The sequence below is a fragment of the Lithobates pipiens genome, unplaced genomic scaffold (assembly GCF_037356315.1).
Source record: "Lithobates pipiens isolate NorthernLeopardFrog02 unplaced genomic scaffold, aLitPip1_a1.2 Scaffold_10, whole genome shotgun sequence".
In the NCBI taxonomy this organism is placed as follows: Eukaryota; Metazoa; Chordata; class Amphibia; order Anura; family Ranidae; genus Lithobates; species Lithobates pipiens.
In genome coordinates, this window is record NW_027507686.1 from 68,081,802 (window position 1) to 68,102,750 (window position 20,949).

General features: G+C 44.9%; 1 protein-coding gene across 1 annotated transcript in view; it reads right to left on the bottom strand.

Moving 5' to 3' along the window:
- The window catches only part of BAD (BCL2 associated agonist of cell death), a 30,916-nt gene extending 10,311 nt beyond the window's left edge, over positions 1-20,605 (bottom strand). The window contains exons 1-3 of the mRNA XM_077455796.1: positions 20,405-20,605; positions 8,059-8,203; positions 1,580-1,755 (exon numbers count right to left, since the gene is read on the bottom strand). Coding sequence (XP_077311922.1) covers positions 1,580-1,755; positions 8,059-8,203 — 321 coding nt within the window. The 5' untranslated portion in view covers positions 20,405-20,605. The remainder of the gene's footprint in view (positions 1-1,579; positions 1,756-8,058; positions 8,204-20,404) is intronic.
- Between the last annotated feature and the right edge of the window lie 344 nt (positions 20,606-20,949).

A 20,949-nucleotide genomic window follows, 5' to 3' on the forward strand; every position in this document is an offset into this window, starting at 1 on the left:
AGATTAGTATATTGACCTGAAATTGGTCTTTGTTTTAAAATTCCATAACGCACTCTCCACACCAGAATCTAAGAGAATACTAGTGAGACTTGGTTATATTGCACTGTAATGAAATCCTAACAACACTGGGGGTAACGAGGGAGTTATTTAGGTGGATTGTAGAATAGAAGAGCACAGAAAGGATGCCTTCCTAGTGAGACAAATCTGATTCAAAGCCCATCAAGCAGGATGAAAAAAGGGCATGCGAAAGCTTACCAGATTTATATAGCGGTGTGACCATCTGGTAATAGAGGTTGGCAGAGAAGTGCGAGTCATAAGAGTGGTTTAGGAAAACACTTTGGCAAGTAAAATGCTTATGTTTGTTTCCAGTGCATAGTTAGCCGATTGGCTTGAGTCATTGATGTTAAATATTACTCCTTCTATTGTGGATACGTTTAGAAAATATATTCAGGAATAATATTTGGTAGCTACAAAATAACAGTGGACTACCCACGTAGCATAGTAGACATTTGTTTATATTGTACTTGTCTATATATAAAATTATGAACATTGTATGCTACTTTTAAAATTTCCAATGGTTTTTTACATTTGTATGCCTGTGCAATAATAAAAATTATTTGAAAAAAGAGTTCTGTTTAAAGTAAACAACAAATATTTAGGAATCTATAAACTGTATTTAAAGCGGGAGTCCGCCGGGACTCCGTGTTTTTTTTTTTTTTATTTATTTATTTATTTTTTTTTTAAAAGCCAGCAGCTACAAATACTGCAGCTGCTGACTTTTAAAATAGTGACACTTACCTGTCCAGCGCGCCCGCGATGTCGGCACCCGAAGCCGATCTCTCGATCGTCTCTCGGGTGCTGCCGCCGCCATCTTGGGTATGGGAATCAGGAAGTGGAGCCTTTCGGCTTCATTTCCCGGTTCCCTACTGCGCATGCGCGAGTCGCACTGCGCAATAAGGACGGTCCCCGCTGCCTCTGGGATCTGTACGTTTCCCAGCAGGCAGCGGGGGACTTTCCGCAGAGAGCTATCCCGGAAGTGGGTGCAGATACCTGTACTGTACAGGTACCTGCACCCCCCTCCCCCCTGAAAGGTGCCAATTGTGGCGCCGGAGGGGGGGAGGGTTCCGATGAGCGGAAGGTCCACTTTAGGGTGGACCTCCGCTTTAATATATCAGGGGTAACTCTATTGGGCAAGATGAGGGATTAAAGAAAGGTTAAACCACTGCAGATATTGGAGAGGTGTATGAATTGCTGTCCTGAATTTAAGAGTTAAACAACCTAATTTCTATATATGTACTGTATTGTAACAGCTTCAGACATTTGCTGTGATAAGGCCATAAAATCAAAAATTTTCCCAAAATTTCTCTAGTTTTCACCCACAATCCAAAAATATACTAGCATGTTATATAGGCATCAAACAAAACTGGCCCTAGTGTGTGGGACTGGATAATTGTGGTAGTGATATTTGATTGTAAACTTCATTAGAGCAGGGGGACTTATGTAAATGCTTCAATATATGTCCTACATATGTAAATGCTATACAAATACAGAAAAATAAAGAATTTACAGGAAGATTTACCGTGAAGATTTGGTCGAATTCATCACTCATTCGCCTCAGCTCTCGACCATATCGAGCTGCAACCAATAGAGAAGATGGAGCAGAGCGTGAACGTGAGCGGAAATGGTGAAGCTCTCCAACACTGTCCGTCTCTGAGGCTTCTGAAGCAGATTCTGTTCGTTGCCGAGTTTCTTTTCCTGTAATACAATACTGTTACAAATAACTTGCAAAAGCATAAAGAACATATACAGCAGAACAACATAGAGTTAGTATAGAAGGTTCAGCAGGGTATACAGCACATCATGCTGTGAAATATATAGCAAAGTTTCCAAAATGGAATGGCGTAAGATATAGATAGTATGCAGTGGTTATGAGTACAGTGTATAAAGTGACTACAAAATATACAAAACAGTTTACAGAGTGGAGTTGTGTAAACTATAGAAAGTACAGCATTGAGTGGAGTTGTGTGAAATATTCAACACACAGCGTTGGACTGCAAAAAAAAAAAAAACTGAAGTGTTTGACACAAACAGTTTTAATTCACATTTAGTAAATCAGGCCCAGAATGCACAAGAGTAATATAGAGAAGGGACTGTACAGCACAGTATACAGGTGCAGTGGTGTGGAGTAAATAATGTACTGCATAGTAAGCAGAGTAAGAAAGTGTGAAGTATAGGATGTACAGCACAGTGTGCAGAGTGGAGCTGTGAGATTGGAATATTGTACAAATGGTAGTGGTATATAGTATAGGATATAAAGCATAATGTGCAGAGTGGAATCACATGGATTACAGAATGAGCAGAGTGGAGTCTAAAACAAGCAACACGGTCTGCACAATGGAACAGTGCGAGTATAGAACTTACAGCACAAGGAACAGAATGGAATGCACACTGTATAAGGTGCAGTATAAAACTATACAGCATAACGTACAACTTGAAGTGTGACGTATATGACACACAGCACAATGTGCAGAGAAGTGCAGTGTGACGTATAGTATGTAGATAACAGTGTGCAGAACGGAGTGATTTAAAGCACGTGACATACAGCAGCGTTCAGAGAGGAGCCAATGGAGCTTAGAATATATAGCGTGGAGTTGATTTACTAATACTAGAGAGTGCAAAATCTGGTGCACAAACCTTCCAGCTTTTTTATTTTTGTCAAAGGTTAATTGAACAGGCTAAAGTTAGAAGCCAATTGGCTATTCACAGCTGCACCTGATTTTGCACTCTCCAGCTTTGGGTTAGATCTGCTGCATTAAAACTTCAGCGATGGCCATTAATATAAAATAACTGAATGTAATTTAATTGAAATCTGTCAAAGCTGATGATCTGCTGAAAATTGTAATGGATGAGGAACGGAGTACAGAATATGAAAGTGCAGCAGAGGGTAAAGAACACAGCTGGACCTCATTGTGGGGGACAGCACAGCAGGGATGTAAGGTAGGGCTAAAGATGAGATAGAAAGCCAGCATAGCAGAGCAACATAGGTGATTGTAACTAGAGCACACAGGGGATGGAAGCTAGACAGAGCAGGAATACCCAGGAAACAACTACCAACCTGGAAGAGTGAACATGTAAAAGTGCAGGAACAGCTTTGTACTTTAAAGTGTAAGCTCTGGAGAAGAATTGTCTTATCCATCTAGGAGTGGTAAACTTTGAAGCAGGATATCTCTTGCAAAGTCCTGAGGGTAGGAAAATTAGAGAGTCCGTCTTCCTGATAGAAGCTGTTGCTTTGAGGTAGACTGATGGCTCCGACTACATCCAGGCAGTGAAGAGCACATTTTCTTTGGGTGCTTTGGAGCAGGGCACAAAGAGGGAAATACTCCACTGCTTTACTGGAGGTGGAAGACTAATACCACCTTAGGAAAAAGGATGGCCTTGGGTGTATGACTACCATGTCCTTGTGAGGCATGAGAGAATTACAAGAGAGCCACTAGCTCAGAGGCATGTCAGACAGACATGATAGCAAACAGGAAGACCACTTTAAAAGAGTTCCTTTAAGGGGATTTCCTGATGGGTTCACGTGGTGGTTTCTGCAGGGCAGGGAAAAACAGATTGAGGCCCTAAGGAAGCACGAGGTGCTGCATGGGGGGGCCTGATCAAATATACACCATGAATAAAGGATTCGACTAGAATGAGGCCAAATCCTGTTTGTAGGAAAGCCAGAACATGAAATGACAGAGTAATCTTTGAGACTGACATGTCTGGGTTTACAACAGTTAAAGGATTTCCAGGTCTTTCTGGGAGTGGCTTTTCCGAGTCTGGGAGGAAAGACTCTGACTCCTCTGTCCCTCAAGAACTGGGCTTCAACAGGCATGCTATTAAAGCTAGTGACTGAGAAGCAGGATGAAAAAGGGGGCCCTGAGACAGCTGGTCTAGCTGGATAGGAAGAGGCCAGGGGTTGTCTCTTAGTATTCGGAGTATATCTGTGTACCAGATTCTTTCCGGCTAGTTTGGTGCAATGAGGATCACCAGTTACTTCTCTTGCTCTATTTTGTGGAGCAGACGAGGCTGTAGGAAAAAAGGTACTGATTAGCCGTGACTGAGACCAGGAAATTTTTAAAGCATCCAATGCAGTGCTAGAGTATCCTTAGTTCTGGCCACAAACAGAAGTAACTTCTTGTTGAATCTGTATATTCCCCTTTGTCTTGGTGGCGATGGCTGAGATAATCCTCCTTCCAATTGGCCACTTTGGGAATGTGGATAGTAAAGATCACTGGACAGTGTTTCTATGTCCATGAGATGAGGACTGCTTACTGTAAGAATGCATTACTCCTGATACCCCCTTGGTGATTGAGTTAGTGTTGTCTGATTGCACCCTGATTGGTTGTCCTTGCAAAGGGGGGGGGGGGGGTCCAGTGCAGCTTATTACTCTGAGCTCCAGGATATTAAGATATTGATGGGGAGCTTGGCTTCCTCCAGTGACCATGTTCCCTGTACTGTAAGGGACTATAACACTCCTACAGCCCCAAAGACGCATCTGTCATTATCACCTTCCAGTATTATGGAAGAAATACTTCCCCATTGTCAGGGTTAGGTTGGAGATCCACCAAATTTGGGGAATTATTTGATTGGCTGGATAGGTGCATGGGTAGGCTGTGAGAAGGAGCATGCTTGTTTCACCGTAACAAGCTGTTGTGTTGCAGGGGTTTTGAATAAAAATTGGGCAAATAAAATAGCCTGGAAGGAGGCCACCATGAGACCCATGGAGAATCTTATGTCTCTTTGATCTCAAGTCTCAAGCACGAGTTCTGAGAGAGAGCAGTTTTTTTTTCTATAGAAGGAAGACTTTTACTTGGGCTGTGTCTAGAATTATGCCAAAATATACCAAGTGAAGAGAAGGTTGGAAGGTAGGTTTTTGGAAGCTGACCACTCAACCGAAAGCCTGAAACATCTGAATTGTTCTGTGATGCATTGCAGAGAGCAGGAGGGAAGAGTAGTCCTTCAGAAGAAGTTTGTCTAGAGGACCTGGAAGCCCTGAGTCCTTAGAAGGGCAAGACGATGTGCAAGGACCTTTGTAAACACTCCATAAGTGAGACTATGCCAAATATCAGTGCAACAAACTGGAAGCGAGTGTCTCCTACACCAAAGAGTAGAAAGAAATGATGAGGTGAATAAATAGGAATATGCAGATAAGCAGTCAAGTATCTCCTTGAAGAGATTTGAAGAGATTTTGAAGAGATTTGTTACGGATTTTAGGTCTAGGTTAGGAAAAATGCACATGTTCAGTACCGTGAATAGGTTTAAACAAACAACTATCCCCTGAGATAAAAGATGGCAAATCTGACTGTCCTCGGGCAGATTTTGATGGATTTGAGAGAATAAAGCAGTAATGTGGGTAGAGTTTTGAACTCTATGTTGTACCCCTTTGAAACCACTGATTGAACCCCCAGAGCCTAGGGTATCTTTGACCCAGAGATAGGCACACTGTAACAGATGCCCCCTCACTTTTAGGGGTGAGGATGCCCCATTCATTGGGAAGATGTCTTTCAGGAGGACTTATTGGGCTTTGTGGGCCAAGTCCTGAGCTGAAAGGAAGGGCTAAATTGAGGCTTAGAAGAAGTTGAAGCTGGTAGAGTGTGGAGGTGCTCTGCATTTTGAGGAGGATGAGGAACCAGAGAAACGCATTTTGGAACTTCCCGATGGGGAAAAAGAACCTTTCCTCCTGTGATATCTTTGCTGATTTGTTAAGTGACTCACCAGAAGGGCATCCTTTAAAGGGCATGTATACAGCATCATTTACAGGCAGCTTCAGCTGACCAGGCTTTCAGACACAACATTCTTTGCACGTAAATGGGTATCAGAGCCATTCTTTAGATTTGTGCCATAATGTGTCCTAATGCATCCACACAAGAGCAGGGCAGAAAGTAATTGGGGTAATTTCTCAGTTAAAACATGGTGCTAAAATGCAGGATCGTGTAGGTGGCTCATTATCATAGTCCAGTTAGCTGGGATTTGGCAACCAAAGATTGCAGTAATAACTGGTTGAGAGCTGGGCCATTAAAAGTATCTCAAACCTCCTATCCACAAAATCCTTGAAAGAAGGCGGGGGGGGGGGGGGGGGGTCCTTCAGTTGGTACAGTGAGAGGTTTAATTTAGACCAAGATGGCAGGGTCTTCTACAAGGAAGGACCACTTTTTTTGTGAACTCTTTTTCCACTAGATAGAGTCCAGCAATGCTTTTTGGAGGGGTGAAAATCTTCTCTAGATTGACCCAATTATTTATGAATGGAGAATATTTTTTTAGACTTAGCAGGTCTCTTTGTACCCAAAGGGGCATGGCGTGATGGAGGGGAGCGAGAATACAGAGCCTTCTGCACACAGCAGAAATTAGCATATTAAGATTGGCAAGCATATTGCATGAAGCTATAATATCAGATGCATAAAAGCCTGGGGGTGAGAAATCTTCTGTGACCTTCTCTAACACCGTTTCTGGGTCCTCTTCATTCTCTTCTATGACTGCCTTTTCTAGGGCAGGCATATCTGACAATGGTGGCTGTATTAAAGCCGTAAGTTGTCCAAGGAATCTGTCAAGTATTTCCTTCAGGAGGACAGTGTAAAAGTGTTTCTAATACAGATCTATGAAGTCACAGTTTTCTCAGAGTCGATCCAAGTTTTATTCTGCATTGATCCCTGTCTTTTTTTCCAAAAAAAATGCGTTTGAAAGACCCCTGCGCAAATGCGGTGTGACAGAAAATATTGCAACAACCGCTATTTTATTCCCTAGGGTCTCTGCTTAAAAAATATATATAATTTTTGGGGGTTCTAAGTGATTTTCTAGCAGAAAATACAGGATTTTTACTTGTAAGCAACACGTGTCAGAAAAGATTTAGTCTTTAAATGGTTAAACTGAGAACTCTACACACTGAGTTGAATTAATTCAGAATTGTAAACATTGTATCTCTTTGCTCTTTTCTTGGCAGGCTGCCCAGAGAGGAAACAAGTCGCTTCTATGAAGACTCAGGCAACTTGCATTGACTTCTATTACAGAAGTCATTTGCAAGTCGCGCTGTGGTTAGAATCGGTCTTTTTAGCAGCACAATCGACCGATGCCGATTAATTAAAAAACTGCAAATATCGGCCGATATATCGGTCGACCACTACTCTTAACTGATTTTGGTGTTGTGCTGCTTTGTGTATTTCTATGGTTTGAATTACTGTTGGGTGCTTATTGAGGGAAGCCTTGCTTCCTGTTTGGAAGCTGCCTCCTATGACACTTGCAAGTTCCCAGTGCCTCTTTGATTGGGTTGCTCTGGATAGCTGCAGAAAAGACTGCCATAAGCAGGTAGACCACTTGTTAAATGCCTGGGATAAAGCTAGAATTGAATGAAGAAACCAGGCCCTGCTCTGGTGCAAGGGAAGCACTGACTAGGAGTGGTGAAATGACTAAAAAGCTGCACACAGATGAGGGTGAGAGGTCTGGGGAGTTGCATACAGATGGGTGACTGGTTCCAGGAACTGTACATAGAGGAAAGGGGTGTAAGGATTCAGTATAGGGATGAGGGGGGAAAAAAAAAAAAAAAAAAGGGGGGTACCATATGGTGACAAATGCTGCTCCAGATGAAATTCCTTAGACCCCTTTCACACTGAGTCTTTTTTCTGGGGCTTTTGGGCTAAAAATAGTGCCTGTAAAGCCCCTTAAAAACCCCTCCCCTGCAGTCCCAGTGTGAAAGCCAGAGTGCTTTTACACTAGGGGCGCTGCACTGGCAGGACGTTAAAAAAAGTCCTGCAAGCAGCATCTTTGGGGCGGTGGAGGAGCGATGTATAAACCGACCCTGCCCATTGAAATGAATGGGCACTGCTGCCAAAGCGCCTGCAATGCGATTCGGCAGCGGCACTACCCAGGATTTTACTGTCAACGCCCGCCCCAGTGTGAAAGGAGCCTTAAATGTAATAATAATTTATTTCTCAGAATCCAGAAAATACTGTGAGAATTAATATGATAGCCAGTGCAATGCTAACAATAAGGAAATTATTTTCTATTAGCCATCTTGTCCAATACCTTTTATTCGTCTCAAGTTTGGGGAACTCTTGTGTCCAGGATCTCCTCCAAAACCTGGAGGATTTGTTCCAGAAAATGCAGACCCCCTTTCTGTCACTGGAAACTCTTCAATACTAAATATAGACTTATGAAGAGAATCCCCCATCTATAGAAGAAAAAAAAAAAAAAAAGGAAGAAGAAAAGTAATTTTTCAGTAAGAAAAAAAAAAAGATTTTTTTACCTTTTTTTTTTTTTTGTAAAACAACATGATATACTTGCCTGCGCTCTACAGAACGGCCCTGATCCTTCTCTTCTCAGGTCCCCTGCCAGTGCTTTTGGCGGCTCCTACTCTTCTAAGTGTGCCTCCATAAGAAGCTTCTTCCCATGGTAACCCACCTGTTGGCTTGATCCAAAGCTGCCCTGCTTGAGTCCCTAGACACAGGCAATGTGGCTCAGCCCCATCCCCCGCTCCCTCGCCACAGGATTTGAATCAAAGCAGCAGTCACAGACCGGTATAGTGCTGTATCTTTATGTTCACTTGAAAGTCTTATGAAAGGGTTACAGGATTTTTTTTTTAACCACTACAATACAGGGCACTTTCGACCCCTTCCTTCCCAGCCCAATTTTCAGCTTTCATCGCTCTCGCAATTTCAATGACAATTGCACGGTCATGCTACACTGTACCCAAATTAAATTGTTATCGTTTTGTTCGCACAAATAGAGCTTTATTTTGGTGGTATTTATTCACGACTCCGTTTTTTATTTTTTGCGATATATGCGCAAAAATGAGGAAATTTGGAAAAAAAAAACATTATTTTCTTTTTTTCTATCTTTTTTCTATTTTAAAAGAAATCCAATAAAATCAAAATTTTGTCATAAACTTAAGCCAAAATTTATTCTGCTACATGTTTTTGGTAAAAAAAATTCCGTTACATATGTACATGTGTGTGTAGATAATCATTGGGACATGTGATTTTAGTGGGACATATCCTTTTTTATTTGGGGACACGTCTTTTTATTATTTGGGGACATGTGTGTTTACACTAGACTAATGATCAGTGAGTAAAAAGCTGTAAAAACAGCTTATACTCACTGATCACCATCCGGCTGCAGCGATCTGCTCTCCTCTCCTTAGCGACGACTTCCGTGTGAGGAGAGGAGAGCCGATTGCCTAGCAACCGGCTGTTTGTTTTGATCACATGACGGCTGTGAATCACAGAGCCCTCCTGCCGATCCGAGATGCGCCATGTCTGGGTGACACGAGTGCATCGGGATCGGGATCTGCGTGGGCACGCGCACGATCCCCCTCCTTCTGAAGGACGTTCCTGAACGTCCAGTCAGAAGGAGGCGGCTCCCACCCGGCCGTATATGTACATTGGCAGAGTGGGAAGTAGTTAAAAATATAGGAATCTGAATATTTATTCTAAAATTAATAAATTCTTGTAAATCACCCAATGGCAGAAAGTTGCTGGCCTATCACTGCTTAACATCAGTCATGGTTTTCAAATTCTTGCAATTATGTTTGCAGTTCAATGCATTGCACATAGTGAAGGGGGCATTACTGCTTTCTCTAGTCGACATCATACCAAAATGAAACCATGATGACACCTGTAGATCATTGCAAAGGTTTGTTAAAGCGGAGGTCCACCCTAAAGTGGACCTTCCGCTCATCGGAACCCTCCCCCCCTCCGGTGCCACAATTGGCACCTTTCAGGGGGGAGGGGGGTGCAGATACCTGTACAGTACAGGTATCTGCACCCACTTCCGGGATAGCTCTCTGCGGAAAGGGGCGTAGATTACGCCCCTTTCCGCAAGTGCCCCGCTGCCTGCTGGGAAACACACAGATCCCAGAGGCAGCGGGGACCGTCCTTATTGCGCAGCGCGACTCGCGCATGCGCAGTAGGGAACCGGGAAATGAAGCCGAAAGGCTCCATTTCCTGATTCCCATACCCAAGATGGCAGCGGCAGGACCCGAGAGATGATCTAGAGATCGGCTTCGGGTGCAGACTTTGCGGGCGCGCTGGACAGGTAAGTGTCACTATTTTAAAAATACTGCAGCTGCTGGCTTTTAAAAAAAAAAAAAAAAAAAAACGCGGAAACCCGGCGGACTCCCGCTTTAATGTGCATTTGTATTACTACAAATGCAATGTTGGTAAACCCGTGCTTCGATGTGTGGTGCCATTCATTGTGAATGGAACCCTAACATATTATACAGTAGTGAGCCATGCACCCTCAGTACGTAACATCACAATGCATATGTTGTGGTGTGCAGCAATAAAAAAAAAGAAAAAAAAAAGGTCATGAACATTTCTAAGTGTGTTGTAAAGGCATCTTACATTTTTTTTTTTACCCCTACATTTAATATTTCTGATATGCATGTATCATGTATCTGTGTTGCCATGTCCTTGTATTAAAAAGTATCCTTTTCTCTTTTCATTGCTTAATTTGTGAGAAATACCTGGCGATTTTGCCAGTACCCCTAATTTACTATTTCAAACTGACCATGCTAGGCATAGACACACATCCATCCCAATGTGATCAGTTTTCTTCTTTGCATTCTACTTAGGAGAACAACCTGTTTGCACTTCAATGGATAGACTTGGGCTGACACACACACACACACACACACACACACACACACACACACACACACACACACACACAGCTAATCACTGGGAAGATCAGTGTACTGCAGTTTCTCTGCCTCCTGCTGCCATGTCACCCTGTAGTATCCACCCATACCTTTCTAAGCCCCTTATGCATCTGAGAACAGAGATCCTGTGATAATTTATTAAAAAAATAAAAAATAAAAAAAGGGGAGGGAGCAGCAGTGCAGGGGGGAGGACACAGGGGTAAGAGGAAGAAAATAATGAGGAGTGATATCAGGGGCAGCAGAGAGCACACAGAATGCGTCCAGCAGCATTGAAGGGAACTAGATGGGGCAATACATGGAGAAGATTGAATTGCAAGTGGCATGGGAAGGCACACAGCAGGGTATCAGAGCAGAGGAACACTGCAATGCTACAATGGCAGCGCTCACATTTTTTATAAATGGTTGTGATGTGTGTGACTCGTCAACCACGGATCACAACTATGTAATATTTGCCAGTCTAGGGGACCATTCTGCTATAAGTTCATGGTTGCTGAAGCGACAATGAGCATATAACCTAAGGGAATGCAGCTGACATAGGGGATAACAAAGCTAGTCTGCTGCAAGCAGTTGTGTTCTGACATAACCATTATGCTGGTGGCTGTAAAAGGATTAACGTTTTGATATTAACTATGAGTAAAGTACTGAAAGAAAACCTGTTAAAAAAGTTTTAAATGTTTATTGTGTGACTATTAGAAAAACAATAACCCTGAGGCTGGTTTTTAAAACTTACTTCTGAGCACATTGTTGTATTAAAGCGGTTCTCCACCCTAAAGTGGAAGTTCCGCTCATGTGATCCCTCCCCCGCACTGGTGCCACAATCGGCACCTTTCAGGGGGGAAGGGGGGGGTGCAGTTACCTGGATAATCCAGGTATCTGCACCCACTTCCGGGACAGACCCCCGCAGATGCCCCCCCCCGTTGTGTTCTGGGAAACACACAGTTCCCCGGACACAGCGGGGACCAGTAGAGACACGCAGCGCGACTCGCGCATGCGCAGTAGGGAACCGGGCAGTGAAGCCGCAACGCTTCACTTTCCGATTCCCTGACAGAGGATGGCGGCGGGGGCAGCAGAGAGACGAGCGATCGTTCGTCATCTGCCGCCGACATCGCTGGACACTGGGACAGGTAAGTGTCCATTTATTAAAAGTCAGCAGCTGCAATATTTGTAGCTGCTGGCTTTTAATATTTTTTTAAAAGGTGCAGAACCACTTTAAACTTGTTGTATCATTTTGTTTTAACTAACTCCATAGTAAGTTGTAGGACGATTAGGTTTAACTATATATGGTAGCATAAGATTGTAAAGGAAACCCTGATTAGCCAAAATAAAGTACCATCGTGTACCAGGCACGCTATCTATGTTTCCTCAGCCAATAGAAGCGTAGGGGTGGTATTATTGTAGGTATTAGGAGGGGGAATATACATTCTTTTGTGTGATTCTTACGGCATCTTTTGGCCTGTAAGCTTCTCCCTGTTGTCTGCCACCTCAGAAATAAATTGTCTGCTTCTCAATACACCTGGAGTTTGACTGATCACAAGAGAAGATTCCTAACAAAACCTTTCCTGAAAAAGCATGGATGCTGTAATTGCTATATTCTCATAATGAAAAATGTTAGTGGCCTGGCAACTAACCCAAAACAAGTATTTAGGTGATCAGTCCTCGGATGTTTATCCATTCCTTAGGCTTAAAGCGGAGGTCCACCCTAAAGTGGACCTTCCGCTCATTGGAATCCTCCCCCCCTCCGGCGCCACAATTGGCACCTTTCAGGGGGGAGGGGGGTGCAGGTACCTGTACAGTACAGGTATCTGCACCCACTTCCGGGATAGCTCTCTGCGGAAAGGGGCGTAGATCTACGCCCCTTTCCGAAAGTCCCCCGTTGCCTGCTGGGAAACACACAGATCCCAGAGGCAGCGGGTCCATCCTTATTGCGCAGCGCGACTCGTGCATGCACAGTAGGGAACTGGGAAATGAAGCCGAAAGGCTCCACTTCCTGATTCCCATACCCAAGATGGCGGCAGCAGCACCCGAGAGACGATCGAGAGATCGGCTTCGGGTGCCGACATCGCGGGCGCGCTGGGCGGGTAAGTGTCATTATTTTAAAAGTCAGCAGCTGCAGTATTTGTAGCTGCTGGCTTTAAAAAATAATATAAAAAAAAAAAAAAAAAAAAAACGCGGAACTCCCGGCGGACTCCCGCTTTAAACACTTCTACCAGGCAGAACAGCCAGACTGATAACCTGATTTTTCTCTACTGCAATTAAACAATAAGATGGTCACCTCCCTGTCCCAGGCTATGACTGCTATGACTACGTCTCTGCTCACTCTGCTTTCAACTCCTGTCAGCTTATAAGCACATTTGTATGCAGCACACATGATTGGCTAAGACCCCTTTCACATTGAGCCGTCAGAGGTAAAGAAGCGCTATTTTTAGCGCCGCTTTACCGACATTACTCGGCTGCTAGCGGGGCGGTTTTAACCCCCCACTATCAGCCGAAAAGGGGTTAAATCCGCCCGCAAAACACTGCCGGAGCAGCGTTTTACCAGCGGCTCCAAAGAAGCTGCTGGCAGGATCTTTTCTAGATGTGCAAAGTTAGTTACATATCCCAACAGAGTAAAGGCTGTAATTAACGGTGGAGGGCCCTTGTCGACGCGGCCTTACCACTCTATAAACTGACATACCTAGGGCGGAACTGTCCCAAAAAATGTGAAAAAATTTGGGGACCCTGGACCCGTGAGACACAAACTGTTTAGTCATAAAACTAGGGGGGTGGGGGGGGGGGTGGGTGGAGGAACCGGGTGTGGGGGCCCGAGACTGTGCCAATACAGGGTGAGGCATTGAACCTAAATCAACGGTTACATCCTGCCTATGGTCCGATTAATACTGACTTCACCCACCCAATCTATACCTTCTAAGGCTTGGGAAGAAATGTTTGGTAATGCCTAGCTTATAGTGATTGATCTATTGGCGGCCAACCCTTTCTATTTTTTGATTTATCTTCCTTAATATGTTATGCATAACCACTGCTGAGATTGTACCACTGTTCTGACATGTCATGTACAAACTAAATAAAAAATTTCTGTTAAAAAAAAAAAAAAAAAAAAAGGCTGCAATTAAAACCCCTTCCCGCCGAGCGTACGCAGATGTGCGTACTCGGCTTCCGGGGGTTATGCCGGGATGATGCCCGCACCTGCAGGCATCATCCCGGTACCGTTTTTTACAGCGGACGATTGGCTATCCAGCCATAACAACCGAAGCGGCTAAAAGCCGCTCAGTTGTTATGCCGGAGGAGTGGGAGGGGACGCCCCCCCTCCCGCCGCTGCTACCGGTGCTCCCGCTCAATCGGGAGCACCGATTCACAATCTGATGCCTCCGGCTGCTGGGGAGGAACTGGAACGAAGCCGTAATCTGCGTCATTCCAGTCTCTTAATAGTAAACACGGAAGCGACGTCATGACGTCACTTCCCGTTTACTCGGCTGCCAATGGCGCCGGTTTAAAAAAAATATATATATATATACAGTATTCAGAATCGAAGTTTTCGACGATCTGAATACATTGAAGTGTAAAGGAGGGATTTGGGGTCTTTTAGACCCCCGATCCCTCCATAAAGAGTACCTGTCACCACCTATTACTGTCACAAGGGATGTTTACATTCCTTGTGACAGCAATAAAAGTGATCAAATTTTTATTTATTTTTTTTAAAACAATTTATTCATTTTAAAATAAATAAAAAAAATTTTTTTAAAGCGCCTGCCGTCCCCGCGAAGCAAAGAAAACGCATACGGAAGTCGCGTCCGCATATGTAAACGGTGTTAAAAAATCACACATGTGAGGTATCGCCACGATCATCAGAGTGAGAGCAATAATTCTAGCACTAGACCTCCTCTGTAACGCTAACCTGGTAACCGTAAAAAAAAAAAACGTCACCTATTGAGATTTTTAGGTACCGTACTTTGTCATCATTCCACTAGTGCGTGCAATTATAAAGTGTGACATGTTTGGTATCTATTTACTCGGCGTAACATTATCTTTCACATTATGCAAAAAAATTGGGCTAATTTTACTGTTTCATTTTTTTTTTAATTCATGAAAGTGTCCCTTTTCCCAAAAAGTTGTGTTTAAAACACTGCTGCGCAAATACCGTGCGACATAAAATATTGCAACAATCGCTGTTTTATTCTCTAGAGTCTCTGCTAAAAATATTTATATAATATATATATATATATATATATATATATATATATATATATATATATATATATATATATATATATATATATATATATATATATATATATATATATATATATATATATATATATATATATATATATAATGTTTGGGGGCTCCAAGTAATTTTCTAGCAAAAAATATGGATTTTAACTTGTAAACACCAAATGACAAAAATAGGCTTAGTCATGAAAGGGTTAAAGCAAAAATGTGTTTCAACAAAATACTGACACAAGGGGGTGATCCTTTTCCAACTCAGTGATTCTGTTTTTGATTATTCTCTTTCTTTATTTCAGGCTGGAAAGCAACAAAATTTGATTATTTTAACCACTTGCTTACTGGGCACTTAAACCCCCCTCCTGCCCAGACCAATTTTCAGCTTTCAGCGCTGATGCACTTTGAATGACAATTGCGCGGCCATACAACACTGTACCCAAATGAAATTTTTATCATTTTTTTCCCCACAAATAGAGCTTTCTTTTGGTGGTATTTAATTACAGCTGGGAGTTTTATTGTGCTTGGGACGACGTCAATAGACGTAGTCCCGGCAAAGCAGGTCCGCGCTGTAGCTGTCATTCGGCTATAGCGCGGATCTCAAGAGGTTAAAGGGGGTGATTGTTTTCTATACCCACTGTGTAATGTTTGGGGCTTCGAAGTAATTTCTAGCAAAAAATACTGATTTTTACATGCAGGAGACAAATGTCAGGATTGGCCTGGGTGGGAACTGTTAAATAAAAAAACTGCAACTGTGCCTAGAAGAATTTATGCTGTTTTGAAGGCAAAGGATGATCACACCGAATATTGATATGATTTTGGATTTCTCAAAAAAACTATTAAAAGACTTCTATTTCTGAAAGCAATTCATTTACAGCATTTTTTCCCACCTGCCTAAAACTTTTGCACAGTACTGTACGTGTCCATTTTTTTGCCTTTTCTACCTGACCAAGATAGTTATAGGTATCAATCACTACGTGCTCTGACACTAAGCAAACATTTTCAAAAATATGGCAACCTTATTTCTTCCCAGTTCCTTTGCTGACCCACTGATAACGTTGCATCATCTAGGGCAGTGGTCCCCAACCTTTTTGGCACCGGGGACCGGCTGTGTGGATGAAAATTATGCCAAGGACCGGTCACGATTTTTCATGGGCAATGGCTGGTGTTAGTGATTCAATCATCACGGCAACATGCTTGATATGGTGTCGGGGTGATTGAAGCGCATTATTTCTATTATTACATTGCAGTAATAAATGAAATAGTTCAACTCGCCATACTGTAGAATCAGTGGGAGCCCTGTGTGTGTCACTTGCCACTGTTGCCTGCTACTAGATGTGTATAGTCACTTGCCACACTGCCTGTCACCAGATGCGGAATGTCACTTGCCACATCACCTGCCACACTGCCTGCCATAAGATGTGGATTGCCACCTGCCACATTGCCTCTCACCAGATGCGGAGTGAGTGGAGCGCCCCTTGTGGTATGTCAGGCAGACAGCTGAGGGGGTGAACTACAAGTCCCAGCACCTGTACTCCCACACACAGCTCACCTGTCACTGATGTCATCCCATCTGTGTTGTAGGGTGTCTCTTTCCTCATGCTGCAGCTGGTCTCATCTGACAGAGGGAGGGTCCGGGACTCCTTGGGCTGTCAGTCTCTGGCTCCACCCTTTTGACATTCCTGATTAGCTGTCCCGGGGGACAGAGCACTGGCTTTGAGGGCGGAAGAGCGGTGATGCAGAGGGGGCGGAGAGAGATGATATCATCTCTGCTTGCCCGCCCGCTCGCTTATTCCACCCAGTGCTCTCATGCTGGTAGCCCAGCATGTCTCTTGTGGCCGCCTGCACCCGCGGCCCACCTGCAGAAGGGCCACGGCCCGGTAGTGGGCCGGGGACCGGGGGTTGATGACCCCTGATCTAGGGTTCATGCTCCATAGGGGATCTGGGATGTCCTGTTCCTGAAGAATAACAGGCCGTGTCCAGTCCTTTCTGGAGCATCCTCTGTATGTAACCAGGGACGGCATGTTATTAATGCATAACAAGCTGATCCAGATCACTTACACTGCAGGTGCGAGACCAGGGGAGAGTAGTTGCACGGGTGACGTAGCCTTCCCAGGCACCGCCTGTGATGCTGGAGACACATCACCAGAGCCTCAGGGAATCCAGGAAGTTGTTTAAAAAGAAGTACGTTTTCCCGCGAAGTCACTTGCATGATTTACTAGTCCATCACTCCATCATTGCGCAATCTGCGTATCCTCGACGCAGGGCGGTGTAAACAAACGTTGTGCTGGATGTTGTGTCTGAGCTGGGAAGTGTTGATGCTTTTCCTCTTCTCTGCCTGCCTATAGTGAAGGTTTTCAATGCAGGGAATGCATGTGAAAAAATAAAAAAAATAATAATTATTCTGGCAATTAGAATGTATTAACGCTCAGACGCAGTGGTGGCTGGTGCGCACAATTTTTTGGGGGGGTGCAAAAATATTTTGAAAAAAAAAAAAAAAAAAAATCATCAATTGCAGCCACTGTACCCTCAAACGCAGCCACCTTGTCCATCGAACGCTGCCACTGTGCCCATCGAACGCTGCCACTGTGCCCATCGAACGCTGCCACTGTGCCCATCATATGCTGTCAGTGTGCCCATCAAATGTTGCCAGTGCTCCTATCATATGCTGCCAGTATGCCACATTCAGAGAAATATGCTGCCCATGCATGTGCAGGCAAATGCTATAGCAGACGCATTCATGTCTACTAGGGTTGCCACCTGCCCGGGATTCTCCCGGACAGTACAGGTTATGAAACGTGTCCGGGTCTCTGCCCGCCTGAGACCCAGGCACATTATTAAGACCCGGACCTAGTGGCTCCCTGTGCGGCGTGCCATGTCTACACAGTGACAGGCGGCCCTCTAATTAACTTCCTCGGCCAATCATAGTAATGGAATGCCTGCTGCAGTTTGTGCGGTTGATCTTCGTTCCCGCACGCCGCCAGTGAGCTCCGCTGCCTCCACTTTTCATGACCGGGCAGAGCCCACATGTCTCCCCGCTGTCCCCAGCTCCACGGATTAATGCAGAGTGCTGTGGAGAGAACTAAACCCGCCCCCCCCCCTCCTCCTGCTGTGTTGTTTTCCTGTGTACACAGAGGAGGGGGGTAGAAGGCTCACTACGCTGCCGACAACGCTGCTGGACTGAGTTCATCTATCAACTAATCCACACAGTGAGTCTTCCAAAGGTGGGGGGCATGAACAAGAGGGTGAGGGGGGAACTAGCCTGCAGTTCCCTTTGTGTGATGGGGGGGGGGGATATCTTCTAGGGGGCACTTAAGTAACTGTGCTACAAGGGGGCTTGGATATGAAATCAACCCCCCTTAGCACATACCCCCCCCTCCCCCCAATATTAAAGAGATGATGTCTGCCACAGAGGGGATGACCCTTGGCACCCCACAAGAGATGTGGAAAATTGCTCCAGGTGCTCATACTAGTGCCCCTACTTCCTGGCGGGCTCTGCACGTGTTCCATGCGAACACGCCTGAACTCATCCCTAGTGGTATGTCTGCAGTCTCTGACCATCTCCTGTATTATGTATGCAGTCTCTGACCATCTCCTGTACTATGTCTACAGTCTCTGACCATCTCTTGTACCACGTCAGCACACTCTCTGACCATCTACTGTATCATGTATGCAGTTTCTTAACATCTCCTGTATTATATCTGCAGCCTCTGACCATCTCCTGTACTACGTCTGCAGTCTCGGGCCATGTTTTGTACCACGTCTGCAGTCTCGGACCATGTTTTGTACCACGTCTGCAGTCTCGGACCATGTTTTGTACCACGTCTGCAGTCTCGGACCATGTTTTGTACCACGTCTGCAGTCTCGGACCATGTTTTGTACCACGTCTGCAGTCTCGGACCATGTTTTGTACCACGTCTGCAGTCTCGGACCATCTCCTGTATTATTGTATGCAGTTTCTTAACATCTCCTGCAGTATGTCTGCAGTTTCTTACCATCTCCTGTACCATATCCGCATACCATCTGACCATCTCCTGTGTGGTGTCTGCAGTCTCTGACCATCTCCTGTGTGGTGTCTGCAGTCTCTGACCATCTCCTGTGTGGTGTCTGCAGTCTCTGACCATCTCCTGTGTGGTGTCTGCAGTCTCTGACCATCTCCTGTACCGTGTCTGCAGTCTCTGACCATCTCCTGTACCGTGTCTGCAGTCTCTGACCATCTCCTGTACCGTGTCTGCAGTCTCTGACCATCTCCTGTACCGTGTCTGCAGTCTCTGACCATCTCCTGTACCGTGTCTGCAGTCTCTGACCATCTCCTGTACCGTGTCTGCAGTCTCTGACCATCTCCTGTACCGTGTCCGCACACTCTCTGACCATCTCCTGTATTATTGTATGCAGTTTCTTACTATCTCCTGTACCATGTCCATACACTCTCTGACCATCTTTTGTACCATATCTGCACACTATCTCATCATCTCTTGTATCATATATGCAGTTTCTTAACATCTCCTGTAGTATGTCTGCAGTCTCTGACCATCTTTTGTACCATGTCTGCACACTCTCTCACCATCTCCTGTATTGTCTGCAGTTTCTTACCATCTCCTGTAGCATGTTTGCAGTCTCTGACAATCTCTTGTATCAGGTCTGTAGCCTCTGATCATTTCTTGTATTATGGCAGCGCAGTCTGCTAGTGTAATATAGGATGAAACGAGAGCCACCAAGCCGGAGCTCAGAGAGGACCATCTGACTGAGCCCTGCATGGTGCACCTGAGTGGTGGTCAGTGACAGCATAGCAAGGCCTGTCTGAGGGGGATCACTGATGCAGGGGGCAGTGAATACAGTAAGGTAAAGGGGCACTGATATAGAGGTTACCCCTTATATCAGTAACCCCCCTCCCCTTATTGCATTCACTCTGCAGAAGGCACTCTATGGACCAGAGTCACCCCCCCCCCCCCCCCCCATACAATACGCATACATACTTAGGCTCATGTATCATGCACAGCCAATGCCTTACAGGAAAATTACACTGGGAGGATCCCCACCAAACATTAAACACTACATATACACTATGTTGTACATTACACACACCTGCACTATTTGCAATTGGCTACACCCGTTGTTCACCGCTGCGCTTGCTGCGTTACTACTTCCCTAGGGCACACAGAGGTGTCCCAGGTATTTTACAATCTCATAGTCTATGCTACAAAAAAAATGCCAAGCCTCACTGAAGTGTTCGGGTTTGGCTTGAAGAAAAGGTGGCAACCCTAATGTCTACACAAGTCTAGTCAGTCGCTTGTATTTATGGCTTTATGCGGCTCCCCTGGCATGGGAAAGCATCGGGATTTTAGGTTTAGGAGGCCTATGCAACCTCTGGAGCCCTATGCAGAATCTGTATAACATGGATCCCCCCAGAGTTCTCAGCACACCTCACCCATATTAAAATGTGTCAACACCCGGCCATCTCCCCCCCCCCCATATTAACCCACACAATGCCTTTACCTCTCCCAGGTCTCCAGGAAAGCTCCTCGGACTGGTATAAGTGGGTGGACTTTTGTACTTGTGTCTCTCAGTGACAGTAACAGTGACCCCAGCTCAGGTGTCGCCTCTTCTCCCGGCCGGTGTCTGGACAGCTATAATTATCGCGCTCATTCCTCCCTCCCCCCTCTCCTATGTTTATTTTCCTCTTTCCTTCCGGGATCTATCGCTACCCCCGCCCATACATTGTCTCCCTAGTAACAGTCCTCCGGTTTCACCAATCCATCTCCGAGACGTCATTAAGCTCCGCCCGATGGCTGAGACGCGTCTTCTTTCACGTGACATGTAAACAATAGGTTACTATGGTGATCTGCTGCCGCTGTCCTCTTTGAACTCTGCTCGATGTTGTTTTCCCATGGTGCCCAGCGCTTGGTTTGCGCAATCTGCGTATCCTCGACGCAGGGTGTAGTGTCACAGTTTGATGCTGTGTAAACAAACGTTGTGCTGGTTGTTGTGTCTGAGCTGGGAAGTGTTGATGCTTTTGTGTTCCTCCTCTCTGCCTGCCTATA